The sequence below is a fragment of the Anastrepha obliqua genome, chromosome 3 (genome assembly GCF_027943255.1).
Source record: "Anastrepha obliqua isolate idAnaObli1 chromosome 3, idAnaObli1_1.0, whole genome shotgun sequence".
NCBI lineage: Eukaryota > Metazoa > Arthropoda > Insecta > Diptera > Tephritidae > Anastrepha > Anastrepha obliqua.
Window position 1 is genome coordinate 125,989,205 of NC_072894.1, and position 20,533 is coordinate 126,009,737.

A 20,533-nucleotide genomic window follows, 5' to 3' on the forward strand; every position below is an offset into this window, starting at 1 on the left:
CAATCCCTAGTACACAACAAAGACCATAAACTACTGTGGGGGTAACTTGAAAGTTTGGGAATTATTTTCTAGGAATGGTGTTGGCCTAATAGTGAGAATAAATGGCAATATGGATAAGTTTATCTTATCTTTCTCAAAAATGCGATGGAGTCATATTCCTATGAGTCCATACCACTAAACTGGTTATTCAAGCATTATAAAGATCGCAAGCATTTGGAGAGATGCCAAAAGTTAAAGAGCGTTTACCTCGTAGGTGTGAAGTAGCAGAAAATCGCCGAACACGTAAAACACTTGTTTACTCCTCTCACAAAGAAACTAAGCATACTTTATTGCTAAAACCGTGAACATATCTTGGAGATGCGTGTATTAACAAAAAATAATAATAATCGAAAGTCGAATGTACGTAGCCCGCGAAATTTGAAAATTCACCGTATTTTTTTAATACACCTCGTATATTGGGCTTTCTTCCAAAAATTAACAAAAATAAAAAGCGAGATTCAATCTTATAGAGGAGGTTGTGGGGACCTCGAGGACTTCGACATTTTTTGTCTACAATTGTATTTGGCCTCGACTTTTATTTTTGGAAAATGTCTTAACCGTTAATTTGGGACTCTGCTCTAAAGTCATTAAGGGGTAAGGTCACGTAGTTAGGAGTTAGAGCGTAGTTTGCCAAGATTTTTTCAGCGGGACAACTAAACAAATCAAAATTCTGAAAAGGATAATTTATTATTCATGTCTGAGTAATGTAAAAAGGGTGGATATATAGTTTACCTTCATCGAAAACGTTTTTAAATACGCCCAGTTGATTAAATTGCACGTGCAATTTGAGTTAAGGGTGATATTTCCCTTTAAATAGCTATAAAAGCAAAATACTTATATACATATATTTTTATAGATCAATTAATATACATTTATAAATTCAGTGTACTTGGTAATTTTTCCCACTTTATTTTGAATATATCGTGCTTATTATTTCATATTAAGTGGGGGAAAAATAGTTTTTGAAATTTCTTAAGCCACTATTCTGTTAAGTGGATTTTTTCAAGATATTTTAGCCAAACCTGCTAATAATATTAGACAGTGACTGGGAAAGTAACACTTTTCTTATATTCTATTGCATAATAGCACCTGCATACATCAGCTTCCAGGCCGTCGGAATCTCTCCTAATAAAACAACCTCTAAGTACATAACCTCTACTAAACACTTCATCATCATTAATTTGGAGTACTCTAAACTTCGAGTCCTCTCGAGAGAGTTTCATTAAGTGACAATCGCCACAATGATGCTACTTACACTTCTCGATTATTTTCTACGCGGTTACGTTAAGTAATTAGTCTACACTAGCACGCCAACTTAGGAAACTCAGGGACATTCGAGAGACTACAGTCGTAGAAAAAATACATCAACTTGAAGCCGTGCTGGCAAAGCTGAGGTGGTCATTTCAATGCTGTGCTATGTATAAAAATTCAGACGTTTTTCGCGTTGTGATGAACTTTACGGAGAATGGCTCAACCGATTTAACCAAACTTTGCCACATTGAAGAGACACATGTGGAGAAGGTTTGTGTTTTGAAATTTTAAGAATCGGATACCAGGGTCTCGAGAAATAGGCCAAAACGTGGACCCGGGTAACCCTAGAATGTGTTTGTACAATATGGGTAGCAAATGGAAGCTGTTGATGATTTCTATAGTACAGAGTATTTTTCATGCCGCTCCGTGACTGGGGTCTCGAGATATAGGTCAAAACGTGGACCTGGGTAACCTTTGGTTGTGTATGTACAATATGGGTATCAAATGAAAGCTGTTGATAAGTGCTTTAATACGGGGTAATTTTCATACCGGATCCAGGTTCTCGAAATATATGCCAAAACGTGGACCCGCCGTGTCTTTGCATTGATTAGTTATTATTTGCGTTGATTTGAAATTTAAAAACAATCTTCTTTTTTCCTGATCATCCATGAATTTTTCGTTTCAATTTCAATGTTTTATTAAGCATTGCAGCTTTTATAACCATTATCCATTTATATTTTTCAAAAAAAAAAAGAAAAAAGGAATTTCTCTCGCAAGTCCTGGTGAGTTGTGGAATAACCATAAGAACAGCGTGACGGAAGATATATTATACCGAATGCGTATTGCAACTGGAAATCATAATTTGGATTATACATCAAATATGTACAATGAAGTGCTAATCTTGGTAGAGGATCTGTGTTTGTCAATTGCTAATAAAGCGTTGACACAACTTGGTATGATTGCACCAAATCGAAATATTCACGACATTTTCAACAAAGAATTGGAACGAGAACAACAATACGACCGAAATGCATTGAGCGCATACCTACAAGCAAATGAACCATTTTTAAATACTGAACAAAAGCGTGTATACGATACAATCATGCATGCCGTTAACACTGGAAGTGGTGGCTTTTATTTTCTTGATGCTCTCGGTGGAACTGGCAAGACATTTGTTATGTCATTGATTTTGGACAATATACGAGCAAACGGATTTATTGCATTAGCCATTGCTTCATCGGGTATTGCAGCTACATTATTAGAAGGTGGATGTACCGCACATTCCGCGCTCAAATTACCGTTAAACTTACAAGTTAATGAAGAACCAACATGCAATATTTCCAAAAGAAGTGGAATGGCAAGGGTACTCCAACAATGTAATATCATCATTTGGGATGAGTGTACAATGGCGCACAAAAAATCGTTAGAGGAACTTAATCGTACATTGAAAGACTTGCGTGAAAATCAACGTTTATTTGGAAATGCATTGATTTTATTAACTGGTGATTTTAGACAAACGTTACCCGTTATTCCGCGATCAACCCCAGCTGATGAATTGAATGCGTGCTTGAAAGCATCTAATTTTTGGCGATATGTGACGAAATTAACACTAAACACAAATGTTCGCGTTCAACTCCAAAATGATTCAAGTGCTGAAGTTTTTTCAAAGCAATTGTTACAAATTGGAAATGGACGAATTCCTATTGATAATAATGGCTTATTTAAATTTCCAGATCATTTTTGTCAAATAGCAGAATCAAGGGCCGATTTGGTGCAAAAGGTTTTTCCCGACATAACACAAAATTACAAGAATCACAATTGGCTAAGTGAACGAGCTATATTAGCTGGTACGAATAAAGATGTTAACGAGATAAATGCAGATATCTTGGATAAAATACCTGGTGATACTGTTGTATACCGGTCTGTTTACACAATTATCGACCAAGATCAAGTAGTTAACTATCCAACCGAATTTTTGAATTCATTGGATATATCTGGATTTCCGCCACATTATTTGCAATTAAAAGTTGGTGCAACCATTATTATGCTTCGGAATATTAATCATCCAAAATTATGTAACGGAACTAGACTTGTAGTCAAACGATTGATGAATAATGTTATCGAAGCAACTATTTTAATTGGCAAATTCCAGAATGAAGACTTTCTAATACCAAGAATTCCAATGATTCCACCTGAATTGCCATTGCGATTGAAGGAGAAGGATATCGAGAGCCGTTTGGTGACGTGTGAGATGCTTCTTGAACGGCAGGAAAGAAAAGGTTTTCTGCAAAGTTAGAGCCTGCCAGGTGAACCAGGTCCATCGACAGCGAAAAAAATATTCATACTTCAAAGGTTATGTTGTGCATCTGGTGGGATCAGAAGGGTGTCATCTATTATGAACTCCTTAAACCAGGGTTTCAGCTCACTGGCGATCGTTACCGATTGCAGCTAATGCGCTAATGCGTTTGATTCGAGCTCTCAAAGAAAAGCGGCCGGAATAAGATGGTAGACATGACATACTGATTTTGCTGCATGACAACGCCAGGCCACACAGTGCTAAATCGGCCCAGAAATATTTAGAGGGACTGAATTGAGAAATCTTGCCCCACCCGCCGTATTCCCCAGACATTGCACCTTCGGATTACCATCTGTGCCGATCAATGCAGTCAGCCCTTATTGGAGAGGGGTTCACTTCTTACGAGAGCATCGCGAACTGGCTCAATGAATGGATCAAGTCAAAAGAACTCGAATTTTTCGTCAGAGGAATCCGTATGTTGCCTGAAAGATGGGGTAAAGTTGTAGCTTCCAATGGCACATACACACTTCACATAATATCATATATTATTTAATTGTTTAAATAATTTGTAACTTTGGCTAAGAAAGGACGGAAACTTATTCCCATACCCAAAAAAAATATTTTCCTATCGTTCTTATCCGATCACCCTATGAATACGGTTGCTTCAAAATAAACGATTTTAAAGTTTTTAATGAAAAAAACCGTTATGTATGGCGTAAAGAAGGCAAACGCCTATCTTGTAATTGAATTGAATTGAAGTTATTGTAATAATATTAGACAGTGACTGGGAAAGTAACACTTTTCTTATATTCTATTGCATAATAGCACCTGCATACATCAGCTTCCAGGCCGTCGGAATCTCTCCTAATAAAACAACCTCTAAGTACATAACCTCTACTAAACACTTCATCATCATTAATTTGGAGTACTCTAAACTTCGAGTCCTCTCGAGAGAGTTTCATTAAGTGACAATCGCCACAATGATGCTACTTACACTTCTCGATTATTTTCTACGCGGTTACGTTAAGTAATTAGTCTACACTAGCACGCCAACTTAGGAAACTCAGGGACATTCGAGAGACTACAGTCGTAGAAAAAATACATCAACTTGAAGCCGTGCTGGCAAAGCTGAGGTGGTCATTTCAATGCTGTGCTATGTATAAAAATTCAGACGTTTTTCGCGTTGTGATGAACTTTACGGAGAATGGCTCAACCGATTTAACCAAACTTTGCCACATTGAAGAGACACATGTGGAGAAGGTTTGTGTTTTGAAATTTTAAGAATCGGATACCAGGGTCTCGAGAAATAGGTCAAAACGTGGACCCGGGTAACCCTAGAATGTGTTTGTACAATATGGGTAGCAAATGGAAGCTGTTGATGATTTCTATAGTACAGAGTATTTTTCATGCCGCTCCGTGACTGGGGTCTCGAGATATAGGTCAAAACGTGGACCTGGGTAACCTTTGGTTGTGTATGTACAATATGGGTATCAAATGAAAGCTGTTGATAAGTGCTTTAATACGGGGTAATTTTCATACCTTATTGGAGAGGGGTTCACTTCTTACGAGAGCATCGCGAACTGGCTCAATGAATGGATCAAGTCAAAAGAACTCGAATTTTTCGTCAGAGGAATCCGTATGTTGCCTGAAAGATGGGGTAAAGTTGTAGCTTCCAATGGCACATACACACTTCACATAATATCATATATTATTTAATTGTTTAAATAATTTGTAACTTTGGCTAAGAAAGGACGGAAACTTATTCCCATACCCAAAAAAAATATTTTCCTATCGTTCTTATCCGATCACCCTATATATACGGTTTCTTCAAAATAAACGATTTTAAAGTTTTTAATGAAAAAAGCCGATATGTATGGCGTAAAGAAGGCAACTGCCTATCTTGTAATTGAATTGAATTGAGGTTATTGTACAAACTACATACAGTCTACGTTCGATACTGTGAACTTATTAAAACCAAGAAGATTCACACTTGCGAATTTGTTAACTTTTGTGAGTCTGAAAATTTAAGGAAAAAAATATGCCCATTTGAACTCTTCCTCCTTTCCAAATATTAAAACGCCACTCTCTCTCTTTGGCATCAAAGTACGTTCTTGTTTATTGACACTTTTTTTTCAGCCCACTCCTAACCAAAAATTGGTTAAGTTCGTAGTAAAAATGAACTCGAATGAAGTGCGTACGAATTAATTCCTATGCTTTTAATACACGCGAACTTGTAATTTGTAAGCAAAACACGACTTAAGTTGTCATTTCCTTACTTTGCAATAAAAAAGCCAAATTTAAGGTTTTTCTTTTATTTCTTTATTAAATTCGATTTGACCGGAGACACAAGACTGCTTAAAACTATTTAAATTTTGTGCTTTTATAGGGTAATTCAACATTGCATTTTCGTAATGGGAACGGAAATGCAATAAATGCAAATTTTACAATTTCTTATTTTCTTCTTTCCTTTTTAAGTTAATTTTTGAAACGGTTGCAATTCTTGGAATTGCGACCGATATATGTCTTTCCAAAATATTGCAATTAACCACTCTATCAGAAGATCTATAATTTTTACAAAATGGCGTCATATTTTAATCATATTTAATATATGTGAACTAGACAACCAGTATACAAACAGCTAAGATATAAAACCCGTAAACGTCAAAATAAAGATTTCCATCATTCAATATAATTTTTTTTTCATTTGGTAAAAAAGTTATTCAAAAACACAATTGAATGATTAATTTGGCGCCACCATGTATGTATATTATAGCATTGACAGACAGCGGCATTAACCCGGATTACCAGGACTGATTACCGTGCTTCTTCATAATTTTCTGAAGATGCGTGATGGAAGTTATTTTCCACTAGAATACGCAGACGAAGACGACGTCATTGTGACGAATGGGCTGTGTCGAAGCGAAATGTCGACCCCTTTACAAAAGGCAAGACGAACAACATCAAATACTGCTTCCCGAAACTCTTTAGAGATGAATTGGCGGCATACGTTGTATCCCACCCAGTTCGTAGGGGCACAAAATAAATTAGAAGTAAGCTGAACTTTTAGAACAAGATATTACAACAATACAATATCAATTAATAAACTGAAACTGGACTAATAAATTAGAAACATAAGACTGGATTTTTTTTAACATATGCATACAGCATATTTGTATCTTTACTTTATTTTATGTTCATTCATTTATTTATTTAAGACTACTATCATTTCAATTCGATATTTTAATAATAAATTTAATTCAAAAGTTGTTTAAAAATAACGAGATCAAAAACATAAAAAGTAAAATAAAAACTTCACTATCATATATATACATTCACATTCCATTGTTAAACAAATTGAAAGGCAAATCACATTCACACATTTTGCCCACCACTCGAAACTACAGTGTGAACGATATGAAGTGTTACCTATTCAAAACACCATACATTTTTTGTGTGAAATTAGTTTTTATTGATTTCAAAGACAAAATTGTTCAAAAATGATTACAATTTTAACATATATTCACTTTAGCTCGATATGACCACCTTTTGCTTTGACTATAGCCTTCAAACTGTCGAGTTGCATGCTGCACGAATGTGATCTTGAGGTATTTTGGCCCATTCTCGTATAATCGCTTTTTTCAGCGCATCCATACTGGCATACTTTTTAGTACTCACCTTGTTCTCCAAAATGGACCAGATGGAATAGTCCATCGGATTTGCGTCTGGCGAATTCGAAAGCCATTGTGTGGACGAAATGAAGTGTGGAACATGATTTTTTAACCATTCTTGGTTCACACGAGCTTTATGAGACGGTGCCGAGTCCTGTTGGAACGTCCATGGTCTGCGACCGAAATGTTTGCGTGTCCACGGCTCTAAAGCAGCTTCTAAAACATTTTCCTGATAATAAGTCGCATTCACTTTGACACCAGGCTCGATAAAAACGATTGGAGAGCGTCCATCAGCGGTCACTGCGGCCCAAACCATTACTTGCGATGAGAAATTGCTTCAAGTGGCCATACGTAGGCTCAAATTCTCGTATGGGCGTTCGGTCAAGTAAACACGATCGTTTTGAGTGTTTATGAACTGCTCAGTTGGGAAATTTTTTTCATCAGAAAACACAATGTTAGGAAATTCGTGACGTTCGTGCAAGCGCAACAACTCCTTTGCTCATTCGCATCGAACTTTTTTTTGCTGGGGTGAAAGATCGTATGCTTTTTGGAACCTGTAAGTCTTGACCTTGAGCTCATTTTGCAATATGCGTCGAATGCTGTCTTGCGATATTTTCAATTCTTTGGCCGTTTTTCTTCCACTTCGACGTGGATTTCGTTCAAGTCGAGCCTTCACTTTCCGAACCATTTCTGGCGTTGTTGCGGATTTTTTGGTCCACCTGCATAGCGTTTTGCAATGTAACGTTTTATAGTGTATCATTGTAACGTTTTATAGTGCGATACACAAACATTTTATTCACTTTGAGGTGATTGAGCTCACGAACAATGGCTGGTTGTGATTTTCCACCCAAATATAACGCAATCACACGTTTGAATTCCATCACAGAAAAAAAAAATTCAACAAAACTAAGACGCAAATGCTTTTGATGGCTTATAAACAATATATTGAACTGTCATTAGAACAATTTTGACGAAGATGTCATGAGCTGTTTCTGCTCGTAGTTGTGCTGAAGGATGAATTATTTCCGATGGCAAGTTTTCCGGGATGGATGGCGAGTATTCAACCAGGGAGGGCTGATGCTCATACCCTTCATCAGAGTAAATTTCAATGATCGCCGGCGAATGGGTGTTGCTTTCGAAGCTTGTGTTGCAAAATATCCTGATATAAAGATATAGTAGATATAACACCAAATATAATTTATTTTTATTATTATAATAATTATTAAACGCACTGGCGCCACATATCGTCGTGAAAATGCCACAGACTCCATATACTGCCATCCACCAAACACCTTCGTTGCACTTCCCGAAGGTGCTTTGCTGCTTTCTTTGACATATCGGTCGCGAAGTGACCTTCAACGACCTTGACACTGTCTAATTAAAATTATCAGGGAACATTGTATAAATAATGTTTAATTTTCAAAATAACTACTTACTGGACGCACCTGTGGTGGCCGCCATATTTTTCCATGATTTCTCCTTCGCGAGCCTGTTCCTAGGAATACCTTTCGAGCTTTTGTCGAAAAATAAAGGGTGCAATTGAACAGACTAAATTACTTTAAATTCTATTTTAATTGTGAAAATTATAATTAATTATAATTATAATAATAATAATTTGCGCGATACACATAAAACTACTCTGCTTTAAGCAGTTGTCATTTTTGCCGTACTAGCCGTACGTCAGTAAAAGATGGACTCTAGGCAACAAATACGGATATTAGCTGCCCTGATAATAAAAAATAATTGTTTATAATAAAAAAATTGTTTATTTTAAAAAATATTGAATTGCTATTTTTCAAATTGCTCCTAAATTTCAAAACAATGATGGCAATTTCGAACGTGTTAGTGTAAACTGCCTTTACATTCATACCATGATTCAATTATTAAAGGTTTGCTCAGTAAGCAGCTTTCTCGTTCTCTCTTGATAAATCGGCTCCCTTAGTAAAACACTAACTCTAGAAATTTTAAGTTAAAGTGGAGGAAAAGTAAAATTTGTAGTAAACACATTTCATTTTCAAAATGGTCTGCTTACGAGCAACAACTCGCTAAAGAGTTTTCATCGGTAAGTTCAGGACTATGATAGTACGACATGAAATACATACCTCTTAAGTCAGGACATGATGGCGTTACTGACGCAATCCGAGATCGATGAGTGGAGAATTGACAAAGCTTTATTTCGTATGATGTGGTGAGACGGATGTGGTTAGATGGAATTCAAGCATTTCCCAAAGAGTTACTACAGTGAGAATAATTGGATAGTCCCGACGCGACCGATAACATTACATACCTCATTATAAAAAAGTTGGGATTGGCGGAACCTTTTTCCAATGAGCCCACCTTACCATGGATGGATGAAGTGTCTAGAGGAGGCTTAGCAAAGCACAGTACCAGCGATCGGTTTTCAATTTAGTAATTAATTCACAAAATAAAATCTTGGGTTAAGTGAAATAATTTCTTCTTTTAATATTAGACTTGGCAATTTCCGCTAATAACTTTTATTTGTACAATTATTTATATTCAAATATTAATTAAAATTAATTTTTTAAACCGTTCGCAGTTTGTATCCATTTAAGTAAGAAAATACTTTTTTGCTACCATTTTTACCAAAAAGGATTTAATTTGCTCAACTTTATTCACCTTCTTAAATACAACCTTTTGTAAGGGAGTGTCAAAAATCGAATGTCACTAGTGAGCAAACCTTTAATAATTGAATCATGATTCATACTATCTCAGGAAAGAGAACGGGAAATCTGGAAAATTGTTAGTGGGATATTAATCAATTTATTGGGTTGTAATTCATATTTTATATTCATGAAGGACCGCACTTTCGCCTCATATTGTTCCAAGATATTAACAATGATTGTTTTCAGTTTATTTTTTTGTTCTTCTTTTTTTAAGTTTGATTATTTTTCATTCACAATAGATATTAACTGAGAAGATCTGGATGAATGCAATAATTCTGAATTTTTTTAAAAATAATCGTTCGTTGATTTAGGTATGAAAGATAATTAACGTAATAATAGGCTTTTTATAAAACAGTGAACGTAGAAGGGTCGAACAACTTCATTTTAATAATAAATTACCTACAAATCGGGGCTCTCTTGGTTTCGCCTTATAAACACTTTTCTATTGGTTCATTCATGTAACGTTAATGTGTGCGTCGGTATATAAAGGTATATTTGCGTGTGTATGTGTTTCGTCTCTTATTTGCTGCCTCAATCAGATTTCACTTAAATGCGCATCGCTGCTTTTAATGATTACGCCGTCGGAGGTTGTCATTTTTTGTCTGCATTTTTGTTGTAAAGGTATCCATTGCTCCACTATGTACATAAACAGTGCATTTCTTTCTTCCTTTCTCTTTTTGTTCCGCTTGCACAATGTATGTATATGCACTCGTATATTGGCTCAAACAGTGTGAATCCCTCCCGTTACTTCGAATAGGTTTGTATGTATGTGTATACCAATATTGCTATTCCGAGCGTCATATTGCAACATATTCAAACGCAAATAAACGCAAAGTAAAGCTTTTTTGTTCATATTATTCACTTTGAGTAGTTCGTTTTATTATTCCACAGGTTCGATTGTGGGTAAAAGTAAATATACTCGTATAAGGATGGCTCTAAATTTAAAAAATCGAAGTCTCTTCACGAAAAACAGCACCTACGCATGTTATAGTTCAAAGTGGCTCGGGTTTCGTGTAACATTTCGGAATATTATAAAATACGGATATTCTTTCATTGTTTTGTTTTCGTAAATCCTATGAAAGCTTGGCAATTTGTTCAGTTGTTGGCAAAATAGCAATCAGTCGACAATTGGCATTTGATAGACAGGCGCGAAGTTTAAGTTCAAAATATCATAAAATGAAGACAAAAAAAGTAAAAATTTCCGCTTAATAAAATGAAGTTAATTTGCAAGTGAATCAGCGGGTGTGAAAGAGCATTACCGAACTAACAGAAATTAGTTCAAAAGGCCAAAAGTCAGCAAAATACACTTGCCAAACTAACAAATCGCTAATATAGCGAAATTGGCGTGAGTGATATTTTTTCCAGTAATTTTATGCCTTTCGAAAACTAACTTTTTGTTCGGAACAGGTATATACTAAGGCCTTCCTTAGCTATGCTTGAATTATAATAACAGGCTTTCTGGCACTGCACCGGTCATTTATTAGGTTCAGTAACAATCTCAAAGTATTTAACTCGAATTTCGAAAAAATTGTGTTACCAGAGATGATTCTCAGAAAAGCTGCAACTCCATTTCTTTGTGCGCTATTTCGAAAACTCTTTGGCCCTAGATGTGTTTACCGGTCATTGGACGATCGATACACAAGCGGATCTTGTAAGGCTTGACTTTGAGATCATTTTTCAGTATGCGATGGATGCTATGGTCAGATATTTTCAATTCTTTTGCCCTTTGATTGGCACTTCTTCGGGGATTTCGCTCAAGTCGTTTCTTCACTTTTTGAACTATGTCTCGTGACGTTGTAGTCTTTTGATGACCACCTCCATGGCGTATCGCGATGCTACCAATACCATTGTAACGAGTAATGGTGCGATAAACAAAAACTTTATTTACTTTATGGTGCTAGAGCTCACGAACAATCGCTGGTTGTGATTTTACAGCGTTTACTCTCAGCAAAATACTTCCGCGCGCTTGTAACAATACTCTGGACTGTCATTTAGTCAACTAACAGACACGATGCCCGTGCATCAGCGGCGCGAGCGATCTGAAGTTGGTTACACTTCCAGTGCCGGACCCTGTAGGTAGACCATTTAACCCCCATTTCAGAAGCTGTGGGGACCTCTTAGAGAAGAGACCGTTGAGCACTTTCTCTGTAAATGTCCGGGCTTGGCAGCTCGACGATTAAGGACACTGGGTGCTCCTTTCTTCGACAGCCTAGCGCAGTACGCCAACCTAAATCCCATCAATATTTTCCATTACATGAACAGCTCTGGTTGGCTAGAGATATCTGCCTGTTGTAGGTCTCATAATAGTATCAAAACGAAATTTGATACATTAGTCGATGATTCAATAGCCTGTACATTTTGTATTGATAGTGCAATAGCAGCAGTGGATAGAATCGGTTTGTGGTAACTGAAATAGGATATATACTAGGGGTGGGACTATTCGAATAAAAATTATTCGAATAATAAAATCTTTTATTCGAGAGGTATTCGTAATTCGAATAATATTTATTCGAATTTTTTATTCGTTTATTCGAATAATGCTATTCGAATACCTCACTATTCGAATACCTCACTATTCGAATACCTTACTATTCGAATACCTTACTATTCGAATACCTTACTATTCGAATACATCACTATTCGAATACTTCACTATTCGAATATTTTTGGTAAATATTTATTTAGATTAGCTGACTACTAATCGGTTTATGTACAAGTGCATGCACCATGAGAAGGGCCAATGTAATTTTTATATTTTTAAAAGCATTTTCTCCCTGATGTTAATGAATATATAGTGAGGTATTCGAATAGTAAGGTATTCGAATAATGAACTATTCGAATTATTTGAAACGAATAGTATTATTCGTTTTATTCGTTGCTCCTGATTTTGTTGTTGAAATATAGCGGTAATTACTCAGTTGTAAGTTCTGTAAAAATTCTATAAATTTCATGGAAGTGCCCGATGCAAAATTTACAATGAAATCTCCAGTTAATATGAGAGGTTTCAGATCGTCGCGTTGAGGAAGAAGTTTACCATCATCAGGTGGAAATGTGTCCGTTTTGTATTTATGGTTTTATTGTGATTTAATGATATTGTAGCTGATCGTCAAGCTATCGGTACTGCTGTTTTACTAACGACTACGAAGCACCGCACAAAGCGGAGAAAGAGAATAGCTTGTATGCCGTAGGCTTATACATTTCGTGACGGTTTTTCATAATGCTAGCTCGTGTGTCGAAGCCTTGAAATTATACTCTGACACGCGTGAAGAAGTTTCACATGAAAAATAATTGGAATTGGCATTGGAATTAGTACCAGCTTCATAGTGATGAAAAAAACAGTGAAAGAATCGCCAAAGTATTAAAACGACTTCATTTTAGCAGCTTTTTTTTCTCCACTCGAAAACTCAAGGCTGAAATCTAAGTAATGTGGGAATTACTGAGTCTATGGAAATATCTAAAAATTTAAATTTGAATGTAATACCGGCCTTAGCTAGCTATAAACTTAATATATTTGAGTACTTGTGCATTTCAGCTGCTTGAGTTCTCAAAACGAAACCTTTATTCATACAAAAAAAATCGATAACTGCACAAAGAGCAGGGTTAATAGCTTACACATCATTAAACTGGAACCTACTTGAGCAAATATATATTACTAAAAGTTGAAGACATATTATACCAAACATTTACAGTCAAAACAGTGAACTATTTATTTATTGAAAGTGTTAAGGTACCTTTTTTGGGATCACCCTAATATAGAGCATTATTGCCCTGCAGGGAAACCATTCTGGTTCAGCACTAGTACCATTGTGATCATTTCACTGCTCATTACATAAAGTCAGCTGATTGTAACAATGAAAGTTTGAGGAACATGGGCACTTCGTGGATTAATCACGGCTTATGATAAAGAAAATTTTCTGCCAACGTAGAACGTTCTGACACTGTCTGATTTGCAGAATTGATTCAACAAGTGCAAGCGATCATGGATAAGGATCCTTCAAAATCAATGAGAGACTTTGCGAGGGAGCTTTATATTTCTGAGGATCTTATCCGTTCAGTTGGCCATGAAGATCTCCGATATAAATCCTACGTTATGCGCACAAGATAGTTTATGTCAGAAGATAGGTTAATGTTGTTTATGCACATGAAATTTCCAGCTACTGTTGTGATTTTAGGTGTTATGAGCAACAAAGGACATGCCATGTCACCATAATACTTTACTCAAGAATTTTGAGTGAATTCTGCTGCATATATCGAAGTTCTAAAGATAGTAGTGAAACCCTGGGCTGATGGTGTACGCAGTGATAGTCTATACATTTTTCAGCAAGTCTCTGCTCCTTCACATAAAGGGATGCCGACACAGGATTGGTTGGCTGAAAATTTTCGTGACCACATAACACCGAATTTAACTTCCCAAACGGCGGCCGCCGTAACCGAATGGGTTGGTGCGTGACCACCATTCAGAATTCACAGAGAGAACGTAGGTTCGAATCTCGGTGAAACACCAAAATTAAGAAAAACATTTTTCTAATAGCGGTCGCCCTCGGCAGACAATGACAAATCTCCGAGTGTATTTCTGCCATGAAAAAGCTCCTCATAAAAAATATCTGCCGTTCGTAATCGGCTTAAAACTGTAGGCCTCTCCATTTGTGGAACAACATCAAGACGCACACCACAAATAGGAGGAGTAGCTCGAGTAGCTCGGCTAAACACCTAACAGAATTGTGAGCGCCAATTATTTATTTTACTTTTTTATTTAAATTTTTATTTATTTTACTTTTTTATTTAAAAAATAAATAATAAATAATTGGCGCGTACACTTCTGTTCCTCCTCCTATTTGTGGTGGCGTCTGGATGTTGTTCCACAAATGTTATTTATTGCTATGAATTATACGAAATATCTTTTCTCATGTCAATTACTATTCATATCGCATTATAGAGTAGACCTCCTTATTTGGCCTGCTGGGTATATGAAAAAACACACATCGATACATATGCAGGTATGTACTTGAATGCCATGTGTAGTAAAATCATCATTCGCTTTTCACATTCGTTCAACCCCTGTGGCACAACATTGCCCTTTTCCGCTGCTATCCCATCTACACAAGTCAATAGCTTACTTGTTTTCGCTTTCTACATCCCGAGAATTGTAGAGCTTTTATACTTTTTAACTTTTCCCCCGGCCAGTTATCGTACAACAACTATTGCTGCAAGTGGCTGCCACATTTTTGCCATAATAAACAACAATTCATTGTGCCGTGCATAATACAATAAAGTCACTTGTCTATATTTGACATTTAATGTTTTACAACCAACAACCACAAGCAACGAGTGTCAATCCTGGATCGCTGCCCCGCAGGAGCTGGGAGTGATTATGTACGTATGTATGTACGTACATATACAGTTACTTGTAGGAGGGTATTGTGTGGCTTTATGTTGGACAAACATATCTTTGTGTTTGTGAACGTTGTGCTCAAGTGCCACCATATGTACGAGTATTGTATGTATGTGTGTGTGAGCATTGTTGACTGAGAATCGTAATTGAGTTTGTCGCGTTTGGTGTTAATTGAAAAGTAATGAAGAAGTAATTAAATAGGGATAATTAAAAGAAAATGGAAAATGGAAATCTAGAAAAATGGAAAGTTAGAAAATTGATCTTATTTGATACTCATTTTTATGAAATAAACATAAGCTGCAATTTATACTATAAAGGGAAACGAACTTACGCTCTCCGTTATCCCTGAGGTTTTGATACTTGTGCTAAAAGTTATAGTGGGAAATACGACAAAATCACTTGTTATATTTCGATCACCATTAATTTAGTCTGCTTAATACTTTGACTGCCATGGCGCGTGGTTTTGTACGAAACTTAATAGTTCCTGGGGTGCCAAGACGCACGAAAACCCACGACCGGGTTTGTTTCACATTGGACCTTATCATTCGCTCTCCTGCTACACCACCTGAAGTTTTTTATGTTGGTCCAATTTTCATTCCGCTTTGATGATTTTACGATTCATACAGCGCGTATCATAAAAAAATATTTAATAGTTCAAAATCCAAAATGAACAGCAAGACAGATCGGGGATCGCTCAGAAATCAATATGAGTCTGTCCAATCGAAGTGTGATCGGCAAAATTCATTCTTAGAGTTCCGTTGTAGAAAAAACTGATATGCTGCTAATTAGACGTGTCCTTTTTGCAACACGCGTTGTGTGATTTGTTAGTTTTGCGAGAAATTTAGCGTGCGTTGTGTTTACACATTCCGCGTATGAAAAACGTTTTGAAACAGTGTTTCTGTGAACATACCTAAAAATCCAAAAATGTCACGTTTGCAGTAAAAATATTTGAAAAAGTTGAAGGCATTCATAAATAAACGGACGCTGACGATTTCCCCGCAGAAGGCTAGAAAAAGTACCTCGCTAAAGAAAGATCGGAAGATCATTGATTTTTTGTGATACAGCCGAACTTATCGTTGCGTACAGATGAAGCAGTTCTAGGGAAAAAGGTGATGCTTTCCATTTCAATTCAACCGGGCTATTCGGGCCATGTTTTTCGATTTCGATGTAACTCAAATATGTTGCTCTTTGGTAAAAATAATAAGACACGTATTTTTTTGTTCGCCCGAAAAAATTTTTTTTTAAGAGTTATCGGCAATTTTGTTCTTCGGCTCAAAATCGATTTTTTTCGTCATATATAATTTTTTTTTTTAAATCCTCATAACTTAGTCAAAAATGAACCGACTTTAATGATTCTGGGTTCAAAATGATCCTCATTACTTACACGAATGACTTCATGTAGAAATAATTGTAAAAAAGTAGTTGATTCGAGGTTGTTCACGTGCAGAAGGCCTCACATTTTAGAGTACATTAAAAAAAAACTCGCTGCTCTCATTATTGCACATGAAAACAGACATGGATTTGCTAAGAAAATTTCAGAATGGAATTGGGCAAACGCGTTTATTCACGAATGAATCTTTCTGCTGAAATTCGACAACTTCAACGAACTGTTAAGCAGCCAGTTAAGGTTAATGTTTGGGGGTTTTCTCCGAAAAAGGATTTAACCGATTATTTCAGTTTACCGTTTGCCGTTTTTATAAATAAAATTTACCAAAAAGTATTATTATCTTCAGTTGAGAAGATACTTGGAAGAACTAGCCAACCTTGAATTTTACAAGAAGACAACGATCCCAAGCATCGAAGCTTTAGATTATAGAGTGGAAATAGCGAAATGGAATTGAAATGTTGGATTACCTTCACAGTCGCCTGGTGCCAATCCTATATTTTTGAGCGTTAGTTAAGAAAAAGCTTGAGGGAAATCAAATATGGACCGCCAAAAAGTTATCAAAATGAATTCGGCTGATTTGGAGCCGATTACCTCCACAACTTGTGCAGAAATTAACACAAAGTATGATTTAAAGATGTGCAACCATTATAGCTAATGGTGGTGACTATTACTATAGATAATATATTGGGTATTATAAAAAGACTAGCCACGTCTTTGAAGAAATTAAGAAATAGGGGCCGATGATTCCTCCATCCCATAGACCGCACCAAACGGTGGTTGTAATGGCTGTTCTTGAATGGCTTTGGGTTCCTCTTCAGCCCACATACGGCAATTTTGCTTATTGACTTAGCCATTAAGCCAAAAATTCGCCTCAACGTTGAACAAAATTCTAGTCCCAAAATGCGCATCTTCGGCGAGTTTTTCAAGAACCCAACGACTGAAATTATGACAATTTGGAAGATCGGCCGATTTCAAATCTTGGACCAGCTGTGTTTGAACACTTTCAAATCAAGATCTTTGCGTAAAATCGCCCAAGAAGTGCCATAAAATAGGCCAAGTTGTTGAGATCGGCGCCGAGTCGATTCTTGCAGGCCTTCGGCAAAACTCTCATTTACAGCCGCAATATTATCTTTACTTCGGACTGTACGTGGTCTAATCGGCCGAGTATTATCCAATAATGTAAAATTATTTTTAATTTTCCGATAGTTTGCACTCGTACGTCATAAGTTGGAATGAGCGCGCGATGAATACTTTTCACAGAGTGTCGATTTTCGTAATCCAGTTGTACGATTTGTAAACGTTGTTGAGGCGTGTAAGTCTTTCCATTATGAAATGTCAATGAATACAGAAAAAATGTGTATATTTAATTTGACTGTCGCGTGATCTGTCAAAAAAAAAAAAAAATATTGGGGAATTACCTCCAATCTGGCACTAATGTGTTGAAATTGTGTTGAAAAAGCAAGGCAAGCGCGTCTCAAAATCAACGAGGACAAACCAAAGTGTCTGCTGTCGTTAAGCGAATGCAAATAAATCGCAGTTACATCTGTCTCAAAAACGTATAAAGCTTTGCTTATAACCTCTTATTGTTTGGCGCAGCAGCTCGGCAGCAGCTGGTGGAACAGTGAGCTGAATTTGTTTATCAAGGCATCGACATATATACATATATATATATATATATATGTATACATATATTGTATATATGTAGATATACGTTTATACATTCATATACGTACTATAGTTCAGTTTTAATATATAGTAGTCAATATATTAACTGGTGATGCCAGGAAGAGGTTCTGTCGTTTGTTCATTGACTAATTAAATTTCATCTTGATCTATTCAATGTTCATGTACATATAATGATTTTAAAATATATTTGAAAACAGCATGCCATAAAGATGTCTTAGTATTCCACAACTTAATATCAAACTAAAATCCCCGTACAAGCGGAAGACGTCGGAAACAATAGCTGCAACTCTCGCCACCATTCCTGTACTAAAATAGATGAACAACACCCATTTATTTATTTATTAATTTACAGTTTGCAGAGTTAAACCTTAGAGACTAGTTAAAAATACAAAACAAGTAAAATAAAATTAATTCTGATGAATTGTAATGTCAAGTAGCTTAGCTGCGATACTCTGCGTTACCCCGATATCGTTACAGTACCCCGATTTGTGCGTTAGTACAATCGAACATATTTTCTTCGACTCTAAGAGCGATCCACTTTAGAGGAACGATCTCCGTTCTCGCCGACTGTAATGCCGGAAAAATAAGCATTTTTTGGGAGTTTATTTCAGCGTATGAGTGAAATATATACAATAATATAATAAATTTGCATAACGATCTGTTCTTATGGAAGTCATAAATTGTAAAAATTATAAATTAATGTTAACTTTTATCCACCGAAATTGTCAACCGTTTACGTGCCAACGTATCCAAATCTAGAACCTGTGCTGAACTAAACTTAGTCTTCAATGCTTCAGATTTTGATTTCATGCAATCAAGACCTTTCTTAGTTAAATTTTGCGAATGTTTTTCTCCGCGCCGCATCACTAGTATTTTATTTTAGCTCATATATTTAAAAAGAAAACTAAAATTTTTTGTAAAATTTTTGCGCAAATGCTTTTAAAAGGGTTTTATGGTCGATATTAGCTTCTGGGCATTGGTACGACTACTAAAAGTATGTTCACACATTCATTAATTAACAATTAATTCACAAAATTAATGTACCCGTTCACATATGGCAGATTACCTGAAAAATTGACAATCAGCTGTCAATACTGTTGTGAAAGATTTTCCTTCATACAAATTATCTTGGTGGAATATTTCGGTGTTTTTGGTTTATTTAATTATTATTAAAAATATGTATAAAATACAAGGAGAATGAATAGCTTATTTAATTGGCTGTTAATAGATAATAAACAGTTTACTGAGATTTCAAAAAATTATAACAGCAATATGCAATCGATATTCGATATTACATTTTATAATAAGTAATAAGAGAACACACGTTTTATCTGTTATATAAATACAGAGTTAATTCCTAATAAACATTTTATTAGAATTATGTCTACAAACCTTTTTTCTTTTATTTAGTTTTTACTTTGGCGATTTTCTTTACACGTGTAAAAATAATTATCTATTACACAGAAAACACAGGGTTGATGTCCAAAAGTATGGTTATTATCTTGGATTATTTTATAATCTCAGATTTTGGGAGAGTCATTTTGTATGGGAAATCTCGCTTTTTAATTACGGATTGGGAGTTAAGCACGAAATAGTAGATCATCTACTTATACTTGTATGTGAACGTCTTATAACATGCCTGTCAACATTAATTATTTCTGTAATTTTATCGAGATTTTCTTTAACATCAAAAATCTCTGAACGGAACCGACGAAACCACAATTGCACGTTACAATATCGATACCGTAAACACCATTCACAATTTCAGCGGCGTCTCTTGCATTTTCGCCTTTATCAAACAAAAACTGTAAAATGTACCGAATTTTCTCTTTGTTGACTTCCATTGTTAACACATTGTAACTTACAACTGAATGGAACAAACAAAAAATAGCAAAAGAACGTAAACTTTACATTGTTTGATCGATACTTTACGAGATATCAATCACTACAACCTTCTACCGAGAAAATAATGGATTTCTCTGGTATCGGAATAAGTTTCTGCACTCGTAAAAGAGGTATCGCCGCTGCTGATACTATTTTTGTGTTCGCTCTAGCAATATACTGGTGCCTTGCAGGTGAATATGCGTTGACATTCGTTTGAAAAGTAAAGTCCTTTTTTATCTCACGCCA

The 20,533-nt window shown here is 35.8% G+C and overlaps 1 protein-coding gene across 1 annotated transcript; it reads left to right on the top strand.

Annotated features, from left to right (window-relative positions):
* Window positions 1–2,170: 2,170 nt before the first annotated feature.
* Window positions 2,171–5,791, top strand: LOC129242205 (ATP-dependent DNA helicase pif1-like). Its single transcript, XM_054878759.1, has 2 exons — window positions 2,171–3,316; window positions 5,723–5,791. Exons 1-2 carry the CDS (start codon window positions 2,171–2,173, stop codon window positions 5,789–5,791), a joined length of 1,215 nt encoding a protein of 404 aa, XP_054734734.1.
* The last annotated feature ends 14,742 nt before the right edge of the window (window positions 5,792–20,533 follow it).

What these genes read in the sequence shown, in the direction of transcription:
- LOC129242205 (XM_054878759.1), top strand. Translation starts at nt 2,171, where the DNA reads ATGTACAATGAAGTGCTAATCTTGGTAGAGGATCTGTGTTTGTCAATT. An exon ending in CACATTATTTGCAATTAAAA is followed by an intron (nt 3,317 to 5,722) that starts GTTGGTGCAACC and finishes CTTTTTTTTCAG; the next exon opens with CCCACTCCTAACCAAAAATT.